General features: G+C 40.5%; 1 protein-coding gene across 3 annotated transcripts in view; it reads right to left on the bottom strand.

Moving 5' to 3' along the window:
- The window catches only part of antxr2a (ANTXR cell adhesion molecule 2a), a 218,968-nt gene that overhangs the window by 69,856 nt on the left and 124,302 nt on the right, over positions 1-24,810 (bottom strand). For 2 of the 3 annotated variants that reach the window (XM_072253135.1, XM_072253136.1), the window contains exons 12-16: positions 17,985-18,080; positions 14,047-14,088; positions 13,378-13,473; positions 8,399-8,563; positions 7,905-7,985 (exon numbers count right to left, since the gene is read on the bottom strand). In XM_072253135.1, coding sequence (XP_072109236.1) covers positions 7,905-7,985; positions 8,399-8,563; positions 13,378-13,473; positions 14,047-14,088; positions 17,985-18,080 — 480 coding nt within the window. The remainder of the gene's footprint in view (positions 1-7,904; positions 7,986-8,398; positions 8,564-13,377; positions 13,474-14,046; positions 14,089-17,984; positions 18,081-24,810) is intronic. The other variant, XM_072253137.1, reaches the window with a different exon arrangement.

The following is a 24,810-nucleotide window of genomic DNA, read 5'->3' as shown; positions in this document are numbered from 1 at the left end:
TTCCTTCACTCTACAATGCATCTAAACTACATCCAACCATTCTTCATTAAACTATTCTTTACCTGTCATGCAGACGGATAAGCAGAAAGCACCATCTTTTGATAAAGGAAACTAGACAAGGTGTACACATACTAACATTCAACTAGATTAGGGTTGTTAAGGGTGCTAGAAAAAGTATCTCTTTTTTATTTTATGGATTAAAATATTTTAATACAGTGGTGATTATGTTCTAGATAGATGTAACTAAATGACACAAGAAGACCTTCAGCAGAATTATTTTTTTTTGACAGTATACGGGGATTTGTTATTAAGCTAAAACCACAAACAACAGTTGTTCAATGTCATCTTGGCATTAAGATGCTTTGAAGCAAAATACAGGAAAGCACTAAATATTCCTTACAACAATATGGTTTCAATGCACAGAGTTTTTTTATCGTAACAGTGAAAACAGCATACCTTCACAGGAAAAGCCCCATTACCACAAAAAACACTGCAGCTTTAATGTTTCAATGAGGAAGTTAGCAATTTCACAAGAAATTAGTTAAAACATTCTCAGCATAAACTAAAAAAAGATCTGCAGATGCTGGAAATCCAGAGCAACACACACAAAATACTGGAGGAAGTCAGCAAGCCAGGCAGCATCTATGGAAAAGAGTAAACAGTTGACATTTCCGGCCAAGACACTTTATCAGGACACAATAGTTCTTTTATTTTATAAAGGGAGCTACTCCAATATTTGAAAAAGGAGTTAGAAAGTGATTTTGTAAAGATGTAAAGATGTAAATTAAATCTTTGGAAACATGTAAAATCCTAAGGAAAGCTGTATGCTCTGCAATGAAGATAAACTGAGAGATTAAAATTACTTTTATTTTCTGTATTTAAAACAAAATTAGTGGACAAATCTTTTGCCTAAGTAGGTCCTTTCTACCTGTATATGGAGCAGAAAGGATTATTACCACCACAGCTTATCTAAAACAGATACAATATCATTGGCTTCCCACTCTGGTTTGGATCACCCAGACGACAGTAAAATTATGTCAGGTACTGTTTATCGATTACAGTTCATTATTCAAAACCATCAGCCCTTCAGTATCAATCATCATGCTTCAAACCCTGGGCCTCTGTACCTCCCACTGCACCTTGATTCTTGACTTCCTTATAAGGAGACAACAATCTGTGCAGATCAGTAATATCTCCTCCTCAGTGATACATGTTTACTCCGCAGTTCTACCTCTCTACGCTCATGCACGTGTGGCCAAGCAGAGCTCAAATGACATCTCCAGGGAGATGATATTAGTGAGATAGATTGTCTGGTTGAGTGATGTCACAAGAAGCTTGAATTGATTGTGGACTTCAGGAGAACACATAGCAATCTTCACTGAGGGGTCAGCAGTAGAAAGGGTGAACAACTGCAAGTACCTTGGCTCAACATCTCAGAAAGTCTATCCTGTGGCCAACACACTGAACCATTCACAAATAAAGCATACCAATGGCTCTACTTCATTAGGAGGTTGAGGAAATTTGACTATTATAATTTCTGTTCCTATATGGTGGAGATCATTATGACTGATTATATCACAGCCTGGCATAGAGTCTCCAATGTACAGGATTGCAAGAAGCTGCAGATGGCTGTAGACTCGGCCAGTTCCATTACCAGTACAATTCTCCTCACTATCAAGGAAATGTACTCGAAAAAGTGGCATCCATCACTCAGAAGCCTTGTCATCCAGGACATGCTCTTTTCTTGGGGAGGAGGTACAACAACCTAAAGACCAACAATTTGAAACTCGCAACACAATGCCAGCCACGAAAGCTACACCCTCCTAGGTGAGCTGCCACTGTCCATAACAGCAGAGGACATGAGAAGGACTCTGCGTAGAGTCAACCCATGTAAGGTGTCTGGGCCAGACAATATCCCAAGGCCAGGTAGTCAGGAAATGTGCACACTAGCTCACTGATATCTTCATAGACATCTTCAATACTTCACTCATCCAGGCTGCTGACTCCACCTGCTTCGAATCAACCACCATCATCCCCGTATCAAAGAACTCTACACCTTCAGAACAAAGCGACTACTACCCAGTGGCACTAATGCCAATCAGCCAAGTGGTTTGAATAGCTGGTGATGGAACATATCAAAAACTCCATTCCTGCCAGATAGGACACTCACCGACAGCATTGGTGTACGGCAGATGCCATAGCATCTCTCGTGCCCCTACCCCAACACACCTAGAAAACAAGGACAATTATGTCAGAATGCTCTTTCTGGATTTCATTTCAGCATTCAATACTATTCTCCCACCCGTCTTGGTGAACAAATTCCTACTTCTCAGTCTAAACATACCAGTGTGTAACAGTGTGTTGGATTTCCTAACCAGCAGACCTCAGATAGCCAGGATACACAACCCCTCCTCCCTCCTCATCATCTTCGACACAGGAGCCTCCCAGGGCAGAGTTCTGGGCCCATTACAGTACACCCTGCTCACACGTGACTGTACGGCCAAAACCCGAGCAATCACATTGTCAAGCTTACCAATGGCACAACAGTGGTAGGGCTCATCACCAACAATGATGAGGCAGCCTACAGACAGGAAGAAGAAATGCTCAAGGCCTGCTGCCAGGCAAATAAGATGGAATTCGACATCAGGAGAACTTGCTTTACTCACAACCCTACCTTTACATCGGTGGCACAGCAGGGCAACTGCAAACTCCTGGAAGTGTGCAGCTCACACAACCTCTCACGCTCCAAGAACACATCCTACACAGCCAGGAAAGCTCACCAGTGCCTCTACTTTCCGAGGAGGCTGAAGACAGCTGGACTATGCATAGTTATGCTCATGTTTTTCCACAGATGTGCAGTAGAGAGCATGCCAACATGCTGTATCACTGCAGGGTACGGTAACTGTACTGCAGCAGACAGGGAGGCTCATCAAAAATGATCAACCGATCACTGGCACCAGCCTACCTGCCATCAAAGATGTATAAACAGAAAGATGCCACAAAAGAGCCAGTAACATCATGAAGGATCTCACCCACCCTGTTCAAGACTATTTGTTCCACTCTCATCAGGGAAAAGGCATTGCAGCATTCACACCATGACAGCTACTTTCCCCAATCAGTAAGGCTGATCAATCCTCCTACCCACTAACAAAGTTCTCTACATCCCCCCCACCACCACTACGTTATCCTCTCCTGTCAGTCACCTTAAGTACAGACACTCCTGTGCCTAGCATCACTTTATAGACATACAATCAATCATTGCACAATATATATACTACCTTACGTATATTTATTATATTTTTTCATTATTCTGTACTTGATAAAGGACCTAGTGCTTTCCTGGTGTATACAACACATAAACTCTTCTCAGGCTTCCAGATGGGTTCACAAAGGAGCTGGTTGTGGACTACAGGAGGAATGAAGACAGGCTAACCCCTATTGACATCAATGGTTCTGAGGGTGAGAGGGTGAACAGCTTCAAGTTCCTCAGCATCCACATCACTGAGGATCTCACGTGGTCTGTACATACTGGCTGTGTGGTGAAAAAGGCACAACAGCACCTCTTTCACCTCAGGCAGTTGAGGAAGTTTGGTATGGGCCCCCAAATCCTAAGAACTTTCTATGGGGGCACAATTGAGAACATCCTGACTGGCTGCATCACTGCCTGGCATGGGAACTGTACTTCCCTCAATCGCAGGATTCTGCAGAGAGTGGTGCGGAAAGCCCAGCACATCTGCAGATTTCTACTTCCCACTATTCAGGACATTTACAGAGACAGGTGTGTAAAAAGGGCACAAAGGATATTTGGGGACCTGAGTAACCCCAACCACAAACTGTTCCAGCTACTAACATCTGGGAAAAGGTACTGCAGCATAAAAGCCAGGACCAACAGGCTCCGGGACAGCTTCAACCACCAGACTATCAGACTGGTTAATTCACGGTGACACAATTATATTTCTATGCTATATTGACTGTCAATTCAATTTTAACTGACGTTTCAATGACAAATCTCCAGCACTTTCATCAGGAATGATGCCTAGGTATGTCTAGTGCAGTGGTATATATACTCAACTCCTGTTGTTCGTGCTTCCTGAGTGGTTAGTCCTCAATCAATCACGTTTCTGCTCTCCCACCTTTTTAAAATCGTATTTCAGTTCTTTCTCAGGGCAAGACCTTTGTCTTTGTTGAAATTCTTATACTTGAGATTTAATTCAAAGGCTTCCTTCACCAGGCAGTCCCAAAAGCCATCGGTGCAGCACAGTAATTTTGTACTGTTGAAGTCAATCCCGTGTCACTGCGTATGCAATGTTCGGCTACCCCCGATTTCTCTGGGTAACCCAAGCACTTCCTACGCCTCATGATGCGGGTTTCCACCGCGTGCTCCGTCTGGCCGATATGCACAGCTCCACATTTACAGAGAATCCTGTAAACACCATCGTGCTGAGTCCCACGTCATCTAGGATTTGGAGTTCTTTATCGTATTGGATTTTTTTTTGTGAGAGTTGCATCGGACACATAGTAACAATTATTCTGTTCTCCTTTAAACTTGTATACCAGAAATGAGTGATAAATAAGGTGAATTCTATTTACATAACTGAAAAAACTACAATAATTCCAAACTGCAGACGTTGTGAAGCAAAAAATGCAATGTGAAATGCAGTAATATTTGATCAGAATAGATTCCCAGATGCTACTGCCAGTTTAAATCCAGCTCAGTGGGAACTGATTCAAGTCACCCTGGTATAAGTGGTCTGAGTGAAATCCATGATGGTCTACAGCTCAATGTACTGTCATTTCATTCACTTGACAAGTATATGAGTGTTCGGCATGTGCACAGCTTTACTGCATGAGTGAATCCCATCATTAGCAATTATTTATTAAAAAGTACCACATAAGGTATGGAACCACATTATTTTTGGCAAAACAGTGATAACCATTGCCTTACAGAATTTCCTTAAATTTGCAGAATTGACTACAAAGGTGAAGGTTATTACACAGCACAAATCTTTCTTTTCAACCTCCACTTTCATAGTAATAAGTTGAAATATTGCAACATTAATTTAAGATGATTAAAACAAAATGAAGAGATAGTACGAAAATATATCAGGTATAAAAAATTCACTACCAAATATAATAATGGAATTATTACTTGGTCTATATATTTAGAAACCATAGAAACTACAGCACAGAAACAGGCCTTCTGGCCCTTCTTGGCTGTGCCGAACCATTTTCTGCCTAGCCCCACTGACCTGCACACGGACCATATCCCTCCATACACCTCCCATCCATGTATCTGTCCAATTTATTCTTAAATGTTGATAAAGAACCCGCATTTACCACCTCATCTGGCAGCTCATTCCATTCTCCCACCACTCTCTGTGTGAAGAAGCCCCCCCTAATGTTCCCTTTAAACTTTTCCCCCCTCACCCTTAACCCACGTCTTCTGGTTTTTTTTCTCCCCTTGTCTCAGTGGAAAAAGCCTGCTTGCATTCATTCTATCTATACCCATCATAATTTTATATACCTCTATCAAATCTCCCCTCATTCTTCTACGCTCCAGGGAATAAAGTCCTAACCTATTCAATCTTTCTCTGTAACTGAGTTTCTCAAGTCCCGGCAACATCCTTGTAAAGCTTCTCTGCACTCTTTCAACCTTATTTATATCCTTCCTGTAATTTGGTGACCAAAACTGAACACAATACTCCAGATTCGGCCTCACCAATGCCGTATACAACCTCATCATAACATTCCAGCTCTTATACTCAATACTTTGATTAATAAAGGCCAATGTACCAAAAGCTCTCTTTACGACCCTATCTACTTGTGACGACACTTTTAGGGAATTTTGTATCTGTATTCCCAGATCCCTCTGTTCTACTGCACTCCTCAGTGCCTTACTATTAACCCTGTATGTTCTACCTTGGTTTGTCCTTCCAACGTGCAATACCTCACACTTGTCTGTATTAAACTCCATCTGCCATTTTTCAGCCCATTTTTCCAGCTGGTCCAAGTCCCTCTGCAGGCTCTGAAAACCTTCCTCACTGTCTACTACACCTCCAATCTTTGTATCATCAGCAAATTTGCTGATCCAATTTACCACATTATCATCCAGATCATTGATATAGATGACAAATAACAATGGACCCAGCACTGATCCCTGTGGCACACCACTAGTCACAGGCCTCCACTCAGAGAAGCAATTCTCTAGCACCACTCTTTGGCTTCTTCCATTGAGCCAATGTCTAATCCAATTTACCACCTCTCCATGTATACCTAGCAACTGAATCTTCCTAACTAACCTCCCATGTGGGACCTTGTCAAAGGCCTTACTGAAATCCATGTAGACAATATCCACTGCCTTCCCTTCATCCACTTTCCTGGTAACCTCCTCGAAAAACTCCAATAGATTGATCAAACATGACCTACCACGCACAAAGCCATGTTGACTCTCCCTAATAAGTCCCTGTCTATCCAAATGCTTGTAGATTCTGTCTCTTAGTACTCCCTCCAATAACTTACCTACTACCGACGTTAAACTCACCGGCCTATAATTTCCCGGATTACTTTTTGATCCTTTTATAAACAACAGAACAACATGAGCCACTCTCTAATCCTCCTGCACCTCACCCGTAGACAGCGATATTTTAAATATTCCTGCCAGGGCCCCCGCATTTTCAACACTAGTCTCCTTCAAGGTCCGATGGAACACTCTGTCAGGTCCCGGGGATTTATCCACTTTAATTTTCCTCAAGACAGCAAGCACCTCCTCCTTTTCAATCTGTACAGTTTCCATGATCTCACTACTTGATTCCCTCAATTCCATGGACTTCATGCCTGTTTCCTTAGTAAATACAGACGCAAAAAACCTATTTAAGATCTCCCCCATTTCCTTTGGTTCCGCACACAGCCGACCACTCTGATCTTCAAGAGGACCAATTTTATCCCTTACAATCCTTTTGCTCTTAATATACCTGTAAAAGCTCTTTGGATTATCCTTCACTTTGAAGGTATTCGAAGACAATGTATTTGAGGGTAAATCTTTGGGGAAAATATTACAGGTACCGTAATAGAGCCAAGATCTGGGATTAGTTGGCAATTTTTAAAATTTGTAATGGAGCCAAGATCTGGGATTAGTTGGCAATTTTTAGTATAATTTTTAAAAATGCCCTCTCAGCAGTATAATTCTTGGTATATTGTAATGTGGTATCTGATTGTTCAATATTCATTCAGGCAATCCTTCTGATTTTCATACACCCACCATTTTTCTTTTTTCCCTTATGATAAATTCCACTGAACTCTTGCCATTACTGAGAAGTGATACAGCTAGAGCCAAACTTGAATTTTTGACTTCATATAAACACAATTCAAGTAAAACTGTAGATGCTTAATTAATTAGCAAGGCAGGGTAGGGTAAATATATATTTCAAACACACCAAACCATAACATGTGCCTTTCTAACAATATGGATTAATCTTTACAGGATTTACAATACTTTTCTATTGCACTGTATGTGGAAATCTACTTAACACTTACCAGGGAACTGACTAAAAACCTGCCAAACCTGAAAAGTGACCCTTTTTTTTGAGTTCTTAAAATTTGGCAGAGCTTGATACAATATTGTTTTCAAAGAATAATCACAAAAGTTGGTTCTTGACTTATTTTAAAGTTTTTATGCAATCTTGAAAGAAGTTTTGATAAACATCTATATGTTTAAAATATGACTTCAGAAGACATCCATATCAAAAGGACCACTCTAAAAGTTGATTATAAACAAATCAATTGGCTTAATTAAAATACAAATGGAAGTAAAGCAACAAATAAAATTGCATATTTTTATTCTATTTTATCTCCACTTTTCTTTGAAATGAACATTCTTGTCTCCCTAAAAAGAATTTGATCAATACCTCATCGCCATTTTGCGGCCGCAGCAAAGACACTCGATCGTACTGCCGTCTCAGCAGTGCCCACAATGCGTCAAGTCTGCCCTGTAATTTGAAGAGAAGCCAGAAAACTAAAACAAAATGAAGCTTGGATGATTTTTTCTGGTACAAAAAGCAATGTGTTCCAATGCTTCAGAGCTATCTAACTTGAAAGCTCATATTAATAACATTCGTATACAGATAAAACCATATTTTACCCTAATGCTTACTCTTCCTTTCACTAATCCATGGTACAAATATTATCATAAACATCCATATCCCAGTGTTCTTGTTGCTTAAACTCATAACTTTGTCTTGCATTGAAGATTAATGTTATTTTAGACATTGTCAAGAGGATAAATGAATATATACCTAGGAACTCAAGTCATGAAACTCAAAGCATCTGAGCTCTGAATTCTTAATAATTTTATAAATACCTAAGTGCAATATAATTTATTACGAAATGGGACTGGAATTACCTTAATAGGATCATACCACTTCGGTGAATTTTGAACTGAAGGAGGAGGTTTAGGTGACCTTGGAGCAAGAGGTTCCTCTTCATATCCTGGGCTTGTAACAACTGCATTTTTGGCCTTTTCTAACCTTGCTCCTTCTTCAGTAGATCCCTTATCTCCCCATTTGACCTAGCAGGAATAAAAGCAATAACAAACAATCAGCAATGTCAAATATATTTGATGAAACAATACAGAAAATGATAACTACACACTCAGTGACATAACTGAATTGCTGGGAAGCAATGAAATTAAATCAGAAAGTAGGTAGTGTCACTCAAAAGTACAACTACTTAAAGGTGTTTACACACTTAATATTAACAAATGCAAATGAGTCTGACATCATGTACTTCTATCAGTAACCCTTAAGAATTAATTATTAGAGATGTTATCATATATGTACTTAACCTAAAACCAAAGTTTAATTTTGAACAAACTTTTGGGAAAAGTCAAGATAAATACCTAAGTAAAGATCTCTCCTAATATATAAAAGAATGAAATGGATAAAGATACCAAACAAGAGATGGTAAACAGCAACAATGCTACTTATTTATGCCCTGGAGCATAGTCATTCCTATATAATGGGAGAGCAAAATGTTTGGTACAAACCTGTGATTTCAGACATTCCTAGACAGAAACTTGCACTCTGGAGCTGAGTCATCAGTTTACAACCCTAATCTCAATGTTAGAACCCTGTCAAAGCCTTGTCTGCAAGGAGCAGAGCTTGTGAACTTGATAACGAATATCATTATCACTCTTCACCTCTGCACCATCCCATCAAGCTACTCACATACAAAATACAATATCTATGATGAAATTAAAACCATGATCGAGAAGGTACCAATGTAAATTTCTTGTCTACTCCTTCCTATTATGTATGTAAAAGTATACTACACCAAGAATAGACAATCAGAGCTTGTAGGCAAAGGTCAGGCCCATTGACTTTGTACTTCCAGCAAAAAATGGCCCAAGGTTTTCTATTACTATATACTAATGCATCATAAAAGTATGAGCGCAAACTTAGTAACTACAGTTTTTGTTCATCCTCCCCCCATCTCTTTAATGACCTCTCTTCAAATTCTAAATTTTCTCTTTTTAGTTCATTTTCACATGATGGATTGGTACATTCAGAAACATAATTCAAAATATATGGGTCACATTATTGATAATTCTTCTCTTTATTTGATTCCCTCTTTATTCCTCAAATTATTTACACTCTCTGTTCCGCCCTTCAGACAACTGATTATGTTTTTCTTCTCCTCTGTGATTAAGCACATCCAGCTTTTATATTGAAACAATCTGTATTAGGTTATTTCCTGTGCACTCAGGAAGTAGGAAGTAGGAAAGCACATTGGCTGGCAGAAGACCAAACGTTTATGTCAGGAGCTAAAGAAGATTCTACCTAAGACCATTCTGCTGTTTCCCCAGTAGAAGGATTGCTTGTAGGTTGATGTTATATTGTTTAGAAGTTAATCTAAAGGTGTCGATAAGATTTTGCTGAAATATAGTGTTATTTTTCAGTTTATTAGACACTAACCTAGATGTTAATCATTTACACATACTATTTACCTGTAGTACTTACTCGTTGGAATTCGACAATGCTTACCTGCAGGAAACCTAACCAGGTTCTTACTTGGTGGCCGTATTTACTTGTGTGAATGGATTAAAGTGGCAATTGCACTGATTTTTGTCGTTTTTCAACTTCACTCCTTATTCACTGTGTCATGCCTTTGAGACTGCAATAAACCCAAGCAGCAAGGAGTCTATACCCTGACTCTCATGTCGTTTTTGACTGGAGTTCAGCTGACTGTCTGGTTAACGTTACAATGCTCCAGCAAGGGCAGTCCTCTCCCCATTCTCACCTTTATGTTCTCTTTCTCAATCAAGTTAACCCCATCTTCCAATTCATACTTATCTGAAGTAGAATGATGCACCATTACCAATATGGATATGTAACATGCTCCACATTCTTATGGCATGAATGTATGTCAGATGATGCCATCCACCCAAATGCCTCTGATTTTGATATAGTACTGAAACCGACATCACATTTGCGGTTCATGAAATAACTTAAGTGAACAGGATTGGAGCAGCAGATGGCAAGACATTGCTCACGTTTAGCTTTGCTGATAAATGGGATTTTAGAAACAGAAACATGGAAACATAGAAAACCTGCAGCACAATACAGGCCCTTCAGCCCCCAATGCTGTGCCGAACATGTACTTGCTTTAGAAATTACCTTGGGTTACCCATAGCCTTTTTCTATTTTTCTAAGCTCCATGTACCTATCCAAGAATCTCTTAAAAGACCTTATCATATCTGCCTCCACCATGGTCGCCAGCAGCCCATTTTATGCACTCACCACTATCTGCATAAAAAACTTACCTGACATCTCCTTTGTACCTACTTCCAAGCACCTTAAAACTGTGCCCTCTCATGCTAGCCATTTCAGGCCTGGGAAAAAGCCTCTGATTATCCACACGATCAATGCCTCTCATCAACTTATACACCTCTATCAGGTCACCCCTCATCCTTCATCACTCCAAGGAGAAAAGGCCAAGTTCACTCAACCTATTCTCATAAGGCATGCTCCCCAATCCAGGCAACGTCCTTGTAAATCTCCTCTGCTCCCTTTCTATAGTTTCCACATCCCTCCTGTAGTGAGGTGACCAGAACTGAGCACAGTACTCCAAATGGGGTCTGACCAGGGTCCTATGTAGCTGTAACATTATCTCTTAGCTCTTGAACTCAATCCCATGGTTGATAAAGGCCAATGCACCATACGCCGTCTTAACCACACAGTCAACCTGCGTAGCAGCTTTGAGTGTCCTATGAACTCGGAACCCAAGATCCCTCTGATCCTCCACGCTGCCAAGAGTCTTACCATTAATTCTATATTCTGCCATCATATTTGACCTACCAAAATGAACAACCTCAAACTTACTTGGGTTGAACTGTATCTGCCACTTCTCAGCCCAGTTTTGCATCCTATTGATGTCCAGCTGTAATCTCTGACACTATCCACAACATCCACAGCCTTTCTGTCATCAGCAAAATTACTAACCCATCCCTCCACTACCTCATTTATGTCATTTCTCAAAATCACAAAGAAAAGGGGTCCCAGAACAGATCCCTGAGGCACACCATTGGTCACCGACCTCCATGCAGAATATGACCCATCTACAACCACTCTTTGCCTTCTGTGGGCAAGCCAATTCTGGATCCACAAAGCAGGGACCCCTTGGATCCCATGCCTCCTTACTTTCACAATAAGCCTTGCATGGGGCATCTTATCAAATGCCTTGCTGAAATCCATATACACTAATCTACTGCTCTACCTTCATCCCTGTGTTTAGTCACATCCTCAAAAAATTCAATCAGGCTCGTAAGGCATGATCTGCCTTTGACAAAACCATGCTGACTATTCCTAATCAGATTATGCCTCTCCAAATGTTCATAAATCCTTCCTCTCAGGATCTTCTCCATCAACTTACCAACCACTGAAGTAAGACTCACTGGTCTATAATTTTCTGGGCTAACTCTACTCCCTTTCTTGAATAAAGGAACAACATCTGCAACCTTCCAATCCTCCAGAACCTCTCCTCTTCCCATTGATGATGTAAAGATCATTGCCAGAGACTCAACAATCTCCTCCCTCACCTCCCACAGTAGCCTGGGGCATATCTCATTTGATCCTGGTGACTTATTCAACCTGATGTTTTCCAAAAGCTCCAGCACATTATCTTTCTTAATGTCTATATGCTCAAGCTTTTCAGTCCACTGTAAGTCATCCCTACAATCGCCAAGGTCCTTTTCAGTGAATGCTGAAGCAAAGTATACATTGAGTAACTCCGCTACCTCCTCCGGTTCCATACACACTTTTCCACTGTCACACTTGATTGGTCCTATTCTCTCACATCTTATCCTCTTGCCTTTTTCAGGCACTTTTGATACATAATGTGGCTCTGCTGCTTACTGAGCTCATAACTTACAATGACATTTGTGTGCTCACCAACAAGGAGTGGGCACAGCTCCATGTCGATAAGCATGATTGGGATTGAGAAGTGGAGTGTGATCAGCTGTGGACTGACCTGAGAAACCAGCCCAAGAGTTTGACACTATGATCATACTAATGACCAAGCAATACATATAGAATGCTGGAGGAACTCAAAAGGCCAGGCAGCATCAATGGAAAAGAGTACAGTTAATGTTTCAGGCCGAGACCCTTCACCGGGACTGGAGAAAAAACATGAGCTGTCAGAGAAAGAGGTGGAGGCAGGGGAGGAAAAAGTTCTATGTGGTGATAGGTGAAACTGGGAATCTGACAGGAGAGGACAGAAGAGCATGCAGGAAAGGGAAGGGGGAGGTGATGAGCAGCTAAGGAGTTAAGTTGAGAGAAAAAATGGAACTGGGGGACTGGTGAGGAGGGGGGCAATCACTGGATGATTGAGAAATCGATGTTCATACCTTCAGACTGGAGGCTAGCCAAAGGGAATATAGAGTACTGCTCCTGCAACCAGATTTAGCCCCAATCCCCCACCACAGCAACAGTGCTAGGTTCATTAATCAAGAGGTCTGAGAGCCACAGTTAGCTATTCAACCTTTACAGGGTGCTCTTTACCCTGGTTTATTTGCAAATACTGGTATGGGAAGTCACTTTCGTTCATACAGACTTCACTATTTTTAGAATGGAATAGGCCTCATTTAATTTATTTACAAAGGTTAAAATTATGAGGTTTAGATTCAACTTCTATTATTCAATTACCACGTGTAGGAAGTATCTAAAAAACTGAAACCCATATTGGAATGAATCTTGACAAGAGTTTATATTCCAGTTCATCCAATCTTGGTACAGTCCAAGGCCTTTCTAGAAATTTCAAGCCACTGTATATAAGATACTTTTTCAATGTAAGTAAACAGTAATATGTAATAAATTTGTAAAATACCTCCATTCTTTTTATTCCACCAACACCTCTACCACCATAGTATGATGCATCGACCGTTGGCCACTTCTTTTTTCGCTCTGGATCAGGAATAATTTCCTATATTAAATAGATTGATATAGCAAGTAATGATTATGTTTGCATCAAACAACTGCACACATAAATATTTACAGTACATAAATTATCTTACTGCTCTGTACTGAGCTTGTAATGATTGAAACTATCACCAAAAGGCTTTACTTTGGAGTATTGGCAAAGAGTGGAATGCCATAGACCGACTGCACATCCCAACTTACTTTTAATTCCACTGAAGTGAATAAAAGGTAAACTTGAGGAGGATGCAGTAAGTGGCAGAGTTTTCACCTGCGACCAGTGTAAAATATGACCAATAAATATAAATTGACCAATTAAATGTATTGGTCCAGATCAAAATTATTTTATTTATAACCATTGGTATAAACAAAATTTATCATCAAATACCTCCCCATGAAGAAATACAATTCTTAAAAAATTCTAATAGCTCAATGACTTCTTCCATCTTTTGTATTCTGTGACTTAACCTGCCAGAATTATACAATGTTTTGATAATAAAGTCGTAAATTAATTTCTCTCTTTCGCTATCTCCACTATTTTTCATTAACCCAACTTTCACACGTCCGAATATTTACATACCTCTTTTGGAGGAGGTGGAGGCGGAGGAGGATCTTTTATAACCTGCAACCAAATCATTAAAAAATATATGACTTGCATAACAGCAATAATATAAAGCTTTGCCCTGAAATACTCAATTTCTATAACTGATCTTTTCACTGATTACCGACTGGTTAATGTGTAGGTGCCGCACAGCATCTAATGTCTTGTTGGCAGATGCAGTTCATGCATCTATTCATTTAACCATTTACTGAATGAGTGTAACTTCATCAGCGTAACTTTTCAGCCATAAGCTTCAGGCCTTCATTCAAATGTATAAGATAAATTAGTAGCACACCACCTATCACCTAAGGATGGCTGCTCTTTATAATAATCATAGTGATTTTTTTTCCTGAAGCTTTGATAAGGAATACTTTCTATAAACAAAAATAAATGCCAGTAATAAGTAATAACTGTTATCTCATACGACAGATGCAAACCCCAAACACATAGTTCATTAGTGAAACAGATTCAAACTTTCTTACTAAATATATAAAAGACAAGTAGTTTTTCTACAGATTCCTCTGCTCAAACATTGTCATTTCCTTTCAAAATTAGTATTTTTATTCCACTGTCCACCTCAAAAAGCACCATGATGACACAAATCAAAACATTATGACTGAACTTCTAACATGCTAAGTCTCACACGACTATGTTTTGACTGAGATGATTAAAGTGATGCAGGGTAGATAATCAAATCCCTGATTAAAGACGTAGGCTAAGGAGTGTCTTCTAGAAGCAAAGTATGCATGGCTGCCAGTACTAAAATGTAGAGATGATGAAGTTGACAAAATTGGAGCTGTGCAGATAATTTCAAGAACTATGGAGCTAAAAAATATTAGAAATGGGAAAGCTCCAGGTAACAGGAATTTGAAAGAATAGGAATGACAGCCAGAAGCCAATCTAGATCTGAAAGTAGGTTTCGAGTTTGCGGTCAAGTTCAGCTTATTGTCATTCAACCATACACTCGTATACTGACAAATGAAAAAACATTCCTCAGGACCGAGCTGCACAACCCAGCACATATAACTCACGCACATAACACCTACACAAAAGTATATTACCACAAATAAATTAACAAAGAATAAGGTGTATCTGTGACACAAGTTAAAAGTAGACAGTATAACACTACTGATGCTTCATACGTGATGAGACATGGGTGGTGGCAGGGAGTTCAGTTGCCCGACAGCTGGGGGAATTTGCTGTTTCCCATCATAACAGTTCTTGTCCCAGTGCTACTGCAGCTCCTAACTGATGATAAGGGGTTAAAGAGTTTGTTGGACAGATGGGAGGGATCACTGACAATGCAACACTCCTGATAAATATCTCTGATGGGTAGAAGAGAGATCCCAATGATCCTCTTAGCAGTTCTCCCAATCTTTTGGAGGGGCTTGCGGTCAGATGCCTTGCAATTCCCATACTAGATGGTGCTGCAGCCAGTCAGGAAACTATTGATGCTGCTCCTGTAAAAATTGGTTAAAATGGTGGGAAGGTAGGGGGTTGGGGGGGTGGGGGAAGAGGCCTTACTCACCTCAACCTCCACAGGAAGTGGAGATGTTGCTGTGCTTTCTTGACCAAAGAGGTGGTGTTGATGGACTAGGTAAGATCGTCCAATATGTGCACTCCCAGAAACTTGGTGTTCTTAACTCTCTCGACAGAGGGGCCATGTATCTACAGTGAGGAGTGCTTAGCCTTCACATTCCTAAAGCCCATAATCATATAATTGATTGTGTCCCTGTTGAAACTCAAGTTGTTGTGCTGGCTGCTCTAACTCCTCTTTTTACGCCAAAGTTTGGGATAACCGCAAAGGGTTAGCACAATGCATGCCAGCTCGGAGTGTATTCGAGTAATCAAGTCTAAAGCTCACGAAGAAGCAGGTGAGCTACAGCAGAGAGAGAAATGGTGATGATATTGTGGTAAATATAACTGATTTTAACAATGGAACAGTACACGGTTGGAAAACGTCTGAGCCAAAAAATAAGAAACTTAGGCTGTGCTGTCATGTCCAGTTGCTGGTGAGCTGAAGGCATTGAATGACTATGACTTTGAAAAGGCATTCCACAGACAAGAGTAAGATAAGAAAGTGATTAGAATACTGGAGGGATTCAACAAGTCAAGCATAATCTTTTAAGGTAAATGAACAGTCAACATTTCAGGCCGAGGCCCTTCATCAGGACTTGTTTATTAATTAGTATATTTTCTCTTCAAGGATATAGAACATACATTCTCGTTCTAAGATCATGCCTGTCTACCTCAAAAATCTGAACGCCACCAAACAGATGTTTGCTCTCCATAGCAGCAACAGAGCCTTAACTAAAACTAAATATAACATTTACATGAACTGGCAGTAGTGCTTTATCCTTCCTGCTCTCATTAGTGACAGGAAGTGTTGACATCACCAGAATGAAATACTGAAATTGGGCTCTTCAGACCTCAAAGCAAACTTTGATAAACAAGAAGTTAAGATCAAAAGCTCTTTCAGAATATTTCTTCTTCTCTGGATGGAGTTGTGAGTAGTATTGGTGTGCAGATAAAGAAAACAAAGGCTGTGAATCTCAGAAATAATTATTGTAGGAAGCTGCTTCCCTACCCAGCTGCTGAAAGACAGAACAAAGTGCAACTGAAGATATGCAGTTGTAAAAGACAAAACATTTTATTGCACTTTAGTAGATTTTGCTTTATGCTTTTAATCTCATCAATCAGGTGCGAACACAAACATAATTCTGTGCTTGAGTTGGCCACCTATCTATAGAGATTTACATAGAATTTACATCAGCTTCAAGATGTACAATATGATAAGAAACAGCAACAGAGAAGCTTCTGGCAATACACTACGGAAGAGATTTAGCTATACAATATGCTTCCTGTTAGATCTTCAAGCCTGAAATTTGAAAACAATTTGCAGACTCTGTTTAGATGGACAACCATATGCTTTTTGATAGCAAAGTTTAGGACTTTGTCTGTCACTTTGGCAGTCCCTCAAGAACAAAGATAGCATCCTTTCACTGTGGTTTTGTTTGATGCTGAGCCGGCTGATAACCCCTAAGCGAGAGCAGAGGAAGAGTGGGTGGGAAGTATGAGGTGGTGCTCTACTTCTGCTACTTAAGCAGGGCTATGAGGAAGTCACGTCCACCTATGTTTATAAATACTTTCTATCTGGATTATATGGGTTAATTGATGTACGAATTATATGGGCATTGATGTATGGATTAACAACAATGTTTCTGAATTATTGAGAAAGCATATACTTTAAATATAAGAATACAAAATACTCTTATATTCTTAATTACATTGGTTAGACGTACTGTCCTGCTTTCACTGAAACCTTGCACATTCTTCCTTTTCGGGTAAACTACTAAAAGTTGAAAATCAAATGGCTTCTATCAGGATAATAAGAATATTAAAGCCAAGCTTTAATAGTGAAGTTTCAGTAATTTCAAATAGTTCGCAAACCATAGCCTGAAACTGGAAACTTGCGTTTAATGTTGCTTCTAAAGCTGGATAAAGTGTGCCGAAGGTCTCCTGATCTTGGACAAGCAGTGTCTAAGCCATGACTATTTAGTTATTATATATTTGTGTAATATAGATCTATAAAATTCGCAAAATACTGATCTTAATAACTGAAGACTGGCATTTGGTCCATTTAGAAATATTTTAGTTCATGCTTGGCATCGATCCATAACTGACAGAGCTAGAAATAAAATTTCAAACTTAAAGATAGGTAGCTGGTACAAACGTGCTAGTTTATAGATTGAAGTTTCCAAGTTTCCAGCTTTAAACCATTTATTGTTGTTTTACAAAAACAGCACTGATGAGGACTAAAAGCTTAATTTGATGTGCTTAAAACACTGGCAACAGGAGTTATTTGAGGATTATGAAGTGCACGGTGTCTGGAATTGAATTCATTCACACACACTTACCACTTTGCAGCAGAGAGGCCAGAACCACCAAAGCAGTGCAAGCCCCAGCAGCAGCAACAAGCTGAAGATGGCGATGAATACCGCTGTTCCATCAGACTGCAAAGGACATCAATGGCATTAGACACTTCAACAACCCACTTCAAGGAATACTAAATCTTACAAACAATATTAATAGAATTGATTGTACATTAGTCTGCTTTTTTGAGTTATCTAATGTTGGAACCAGAGTCAGCTATTAGTACGATGTCATCAGCATATCTGATGTTATTTATATTATGGCCTCCAATTGTGGATCCTTTGATGTCTTTGATACTTCTCAAGATATTTTCACTATACAGGTTGAATAAGTCTGGCGAAAAGACACAACCTTGCCTGACTCCTCTCATGATATTCACAAACTCACTCACTTCTCCTTCTATTCTGATGGATGCTGTTTGGTCCCAGTATAAGTTTCTTAGGAAATGTATATCTTTCCCATCTATATCAAGATCTTGAAGCATTTCCAAAAGATCTTGGTGTCTGATAGTGTCAAAATCTTTTGTATAGTCGATGAAACATAGGTAGATGTCTTTTTGTACCTGGATTGATTGTTCACAGATCATCCGTAGCATGAAAATTGCATTTCTGGTTCCAGTGTTTTCCACAAAGCTGCATTGTTCTGAGCTAACTCAGAAACAAAACTTCAAGAACTGCTCACTATAGTGACAGCAGAAAGTAATCGCAGAGGCCTCTCAATCAACATCAAGAAGACAGAAAGCATGATCATCTCCAGAAAGACAAACATCCCACAATGTGTGATCAAGATCGGAAATACAAACATCAAACCAGTCAACAAATTCAGATATCTTGGCAGCCTAATAGCAAGTGATGGCAGGTGCGACACAGATACCAAGTACAGGATAGCAATGGCGAAAGAAGCTTTCCAAAAAATGAAGACCATATTAACAGACAGAAAGATGAACATGGACACTAAAAACAGAACACTGCAGTGCTACATTTATTCTATCCGTGATGGAAGTGAATGCTGGACCATTTCCCCAGCAATGGAAAAGAGACTAGAAGCAGCTGAATTATGGTGCTACAGGAGAATGTTAAAAATATCATGGAGCACACACACATCAAATGAAGAAGTTCTCAGACGAGACCAAGCAGTTCGATCACTCATACCAACAATAAGAGAAAGACAACTCAGATTCCTAGGACACATCATGCTGAAAGATGAACTAGAAAAACTCATACTCTCTGGAAAGATTGAGGGGAGCAAACCTAGAGGAAGAGCTCAGCTTATGTACATCAAAAGCTTAGTCAGGTGGCTACACATCGAGGAAACAGAAGTCATCCAAAGAATGAGGGATAGATCTATATGGAAAACCATGGTCACCAACGTCCACATCGGATATGGTATCTCGACAGACAGACAGAATGTTGGAACCAATAATTCTACTTTTATTTCTTCTAATAAAACTCAGTAGTAACCTTTATCAAGAGTAAAGTAACTGCCAAAAGTAAAAAGGAAAAGCTAACTGGTTCAGCCAAAGGAGAGGTGGGGGGTTGGTGTTGTTATATATAGCACAGGTAAATGGGGCATGTCTAAGTATTTCCACTGCCATATGGCTCTGAAACATCTATGTCTTCAGATATTTTTGGAGGCATCAGATGGATATGACCCAGGTGCCTTGAAAATAATTGTTATGACATACTTTCTGGAGTGTAATGTGAAAAGTTGTAACTGAACTGCATCTCTAAACAGTGAATCAAGTATTCAAAACAAATTTGTTCTTCCACTTCTGCTTCTGCTACCATTTAGATTGGGAATGAAATCTTGCTGCTTGTGCTTGATAAGTACATCCACATGCACTTTGTTAGACACTACACCGTGCTTAGAGTGGTTTTTAAAATAGCATTAGTTTTTTGTGTTTGTGTTCAAAAAGCAGTGATTTTTGTCACTTACAGTTGGCAAGAAATAAGCAGTAAGACAATTCAGAATTGTTTGGCTCACTGTAGTTTCAAGCATTCAGGATTGGAGATGGCAAAAAAACATTCCGGAGTGAAAATTAAACGATTTCACTACTTCAACAAGTTAGAAACTACAATGAATGTGAAGGCATCAACAATCATCTTGAACGTTACAATGAAAATGAAGATCTGGTGGAACAAACGTTGAACGCATTGCATGAAGGCTATCCATTATCTGCACTAAGTCTTTTGTTCATTTACAGTCGATCAAAAAAACACAGCAATGTACACTAGATTAATTCTTCCGTCGATAACTTTTAGGAACAAATACACAGTCTTGTAGTACCATGGAAATATTGGTAGTGTTCTAATTTGTTCTGTATATCATTTAAATGCATAATTTGTTACTCAGTTAAAAGGTAGTTAGTCTTTTTATACCTTTAACTATTTCCAAGAAACTTCAGCTAATTCAGCCAGCCGCTTAATTGGGCCAAAATATACCGGTCTGGACGTGTCCAATTAACCAGAATCCACTGTATTGTGATTGCATCAACCTGCCAGCCGTATAAAGACGGTCAGGCACAAAGAATTTCATATCATTGATGGTGCATCAGCAGGAAACCTTCTGGACAGGAGTACAGCATTGATTTTACACTTAATATTCACCAAACATTGAAATGAAAGTTTGTTTCCTGGGAAAGGCTACAACTTGCAACATAACATGTCTACCATCATTTCCCAAAATGTGAGTTATTAATATCCCTTAATGGCATAAATGTTGTTTAAATAGAACATAGTACAATACAGCATAGGAACCGGCCCTTTGATACACAATGTTGTGCTAAGCTAATGACACCTATTCAGCCTATATAATATCCACATGCTTCCATTCTCTGTACATTCACATGACTATCTAAGAGCCTCTTCCATGACTTTACCACATCTACTTCCATCACCACCTCTGGCAGTGCATTCCAGACACCCACAGCTCTGAGTAAAAATTTCCCCCATATCACCTTTCAACTTTGAACTTTACCCCTTCACTTTAAATGCTTGCCCACTAGTATTAGGAATTTCATCTAGGGCACCAGAGATGGATGCCGTAGTCCAGATATAGCCTTATCATAATTTTATAAAGCTGCACAAAATTTCCTGACCTTTGAATACAATGCCCCATTAATAAATGCAAACTTAATATAAACCTCTTAACCATCCTATCAACTTATGCAGCCACTTTCAGAGAGCTTTTGATTTTGACAACAAGTGTTCTGTGTACAGCAGTTCCTTACCATTTTCTACCAATGCAGGGTGACCATTTGGCTAAGAACATATTTTTTGATACATTTTACTGATCATTGCCAGAAACTAGATCATGGCATCATGTTTCTGTGCCATCCACAATCCAATTGGACAGTCAAACTACCATAGGACTTATATAAGGAATGACAGGAGTGTAATAGAACACAGGGACTTATGTTCTGCAGCATAGTGGTTAGCACAATGCTTTCCAGTACCAGCAACCCGGGTTCAATTCCTGCTGCTGTCTATAAGGATTTTGTACATTCTTCCTGTGACCGCGTGAGTTTCTGCTGGGTGCTCTGGTTTCCTCCCACAGTTAATTGGTCATTGTAAATTGCCCTGTGAGTAGACTAGAGTTGTTGGGCAGCACAACTCAAAAGGCCGCAAGTGTCTACTCCGCATTGTACCTCAAAAAAATATTACCGATATATAGCATGGTGGAAAAAGGTTTTTAACATGCATCAGTCATAGCTTTGAGTGAGGGAGCATTATGTTGCAGTTGTATAAGTCATCGATGAAGCCACATTTGGAGCACTGAACACAGTTTCAGTCATCCCGTTATAGGAAATACATAGTGACACTGGAAAGAGGGCAGAAAAGATTCACAAGAATATTTACAGGACTGGAGACTCTGAGTTTAAGGACAGTCAGTGTTTATTCCTTGGAACAGAGGAGAATGAGAGATGACGGTGTAGAAATGTTTAGAATGATGAGAGACAGAGATAACGTGGATGGTATCAATTTTTCCCAAGGTAAAGGAGTCCAAAACTAAGGGGCACAGATTTACGGAAGAGAGCAAAGACTTGAAAGGGACCCGAGGAACATATTTTTCACACCGAGAGTGGAGAGTATATAGAATGAGCTGCCAGAAGAAGTGGTTGAAGCAAGTATCTGATGGCCATATCTGCACCCGGTGTGTCGAACTGCTGCTCTTGAGGGGCCGAGTTGAGGAACTGACGATGCAGCTCGATGACTTTCGTCTGGTCAGGGAGAGCGAGGAAGTGATAGAGAGGAGTTACAGGCAGGTGGTCACACCGGGACAGTCAGGAGGGGGAAGGGGAAGAGTCAGGTACTAGAGAGTACCCCTGTGGCCATGCCCCTTGACAATGAGTACTCCTGTTTGAGTACTTTTGGGGGTGGGTGGGGGACAGCCTACCTGGGGGAAGCGGCAGTGGCCGTGCCTCTGGTACGGAGTCTTGTCATGAAGCTCAGAAGGGTAGGGAAAGGAAGAGGAAGGCAGTAGTGATAGGGGACTCTATAGTTAGAGGGTCAGACAGGCAATTCTGTGGACACAGGAAGGAAACTCGGATGATAGTTTGCCTCCCAGGTGCCAGGGTCTGGGATGTTTCAAATCACATCCAAGATATCCTGCAGTGGGAAGGAAGAACAGCCAGTGGTCATGGTACCTATTGGTACCAACGACATAGGTAGGAAAAGGGAAGAGGTCTTAAAAAGAGAGTACAGGGAGGAAGTTGAGAAGCAGGACCGCAAAGGTAGTAATCTTGGGATTACTGCCTATGCCACGCGACAGTGAGAATAGGAATAGAATGAGGTGGAGGATAAATGCGTGGCTGAGGGATTGGAGCAGGGGGCAGAGATTCAGATTTCTGGGTCATTGGGACCTCTTTTGGGGCAGGTGTGACCTGTACAAAAGGGACGGGTGGCGCTTGAATCCCAGGGGGACCAATATCCTGGCGGGGAGGTTTGCTAAGGCTGCTGGGGAGAGTTTAAAATAGAATTGTTGGGGGGTGGGAATCGAACTGAAGAGACTGGGGAAGAGGCAGTTGGCTCACAAATAGAGAAAGCTTGTAGACAGTGCGAGAGGGAGGATAGGTAGGTGACAGAAAGGATGCGCTCAGACCGAAGGTTTGAGATGCGTCTATTTTAACGCAATGAGTGCTGTGAACAAAGCGGATGAGTTTGGAGTGTGGATCAGTACTTGGAGATATGATGTGGTGGTCATTCCAGAGACTTGCGTGGCTCAGGGACAGGAATGGTTACTTCAAGTGCCGGATTTTAGATGTTTCAGATAGGATAGGGAGGGAGGCAAAAGAGGTGGGGGCGTGGCACTGTTGATCAGAGATAGTGTCACGACTGCAGAAAAGGTGGACGCCATGGAGGGATTGTCTACGGAGTCTCTGTGGGTGGCGATTAGGAACAGGAGTTCAATAACTTTACTAGGTGCTTTTTATAGGCCACCCAATAGTAACAGGGATATCGACGTGCAGGTAGGGAAACAGATCCTGGAAAGGTGTAATAATAACAGAGTTGTTGTGATGGGAAATTTTAATTTCCCAAATATCGATTGGCATCTCCCTAGAGTAAGGGGTTTAGATGGGGTGGAGTTTGTTAGGTGTGTTCAGGAAGGTTTCTTGACACAATATGTAGATAAGCCTACAGCAGAAGAGGCTGTACTTGATTTGGTACTGGGAAATGAACCTGGTCAGTTGTCAGATCTCTCAGTGGGAGAGCATTTTGGAGATCATGATCATAATTCTATCTCCTTTACAATAGCACTGGAGAGAGTTGGGAACAGACAAGTTAGAAAAGCGTTTAATTGGAGTAAGGGGAATTATGAGCCTATCAGGCAGGAAACTGGAGGCTTAAACTGGAAACAGATGTTCTCAGGGAAAAGTACGTAAGAAATGTGGCAAATATTCAGGTTTATTTGTGTGAAGTTCTGTACAGGTATGTTCCAATGAGACAGGGAAGTTACGGTAGGGTACAGGAACCGTGGTGTACAAAGGCTGTATAAATCTAGTCAAAAAGAAGAGAAAAGCTTACAAAAGGATCAGAGAGCTAGGTAATGTTAGAGATCTAGAAGATTATAAGGCTAGTAGGAAGGAGCTTAAGATGGAAATTAGGAGAGCCAGAAGGGGCCATGAGAAGGTCTTGGCAGGCAGAATTAAGGAAAACCCCAAGGCATTCTACAAGTATGTGAGGGGCAAGAGGGTAAGATGTGAAAGAATAGGACCTATCAAGTGTGACAATGGGAAATTGTGTATGGAACCAGGGGAAATAGAAGAGGTACTTAATGAATACTTTACTTCAGTATTCACTACGGAAAAGGATCTTGGTGATTGTAGTGATGACTTGCAACAGACTGAAAAGCTTGAGCATGTAGATATTAAGAAAGAGGATGTGCTGGAGCTTTTGGAAACATCAAGTTGGATAAATCACCAGGACCGGATGAGATGTACCACAGGCTACTGTGGGAGGCAAGGGAGGAGATTGCTGAGCCTTTGAGAAAGTAAGGAGGCATGGGATCCAAGGGGACATTGCTTTGTGGATCCAGAACGGGCTTGCCCACAGAAGGCAAAGAGTGGTTGTAGACAGGTTATATTCTGCAGCTTGGTGACCAGTGGTGTGCCTCAGGGATCTGTTCTGAGACCCTTACTCTTCGTGATTTTTTTAAATGACCTGGATGAGGAAGTGGAGGGATGGTTTAGTAAGTCTGCTGATGACACAAAGGTTGGAGGTGTTGTGGATAGTGTGGACGGCTGTCACAGCGGGACATTGATAGGATGCAAAACTGGGCTGAGAAGTGGCAGATGGAGTTCAACCCAGATAA

The sequence above is a fragment of the Mobula birostris genome, chromosome 3, assembly GCF_030028105.1.
Source record: "Mobula birostris isolate sMobBir1 chromosome 3, sMobBir1.hap1, whole genome shotgun sequence".
Lineage (NCBI taxonomy): Eukaryota > Metazoa > Chordata > Chondrichthyes > Myliobatiformes > Myliobatidae > Mobula > Mobula birostris.
This window is presented reverse-complemented; position numbering and strand designations above follow the sequence as displayed.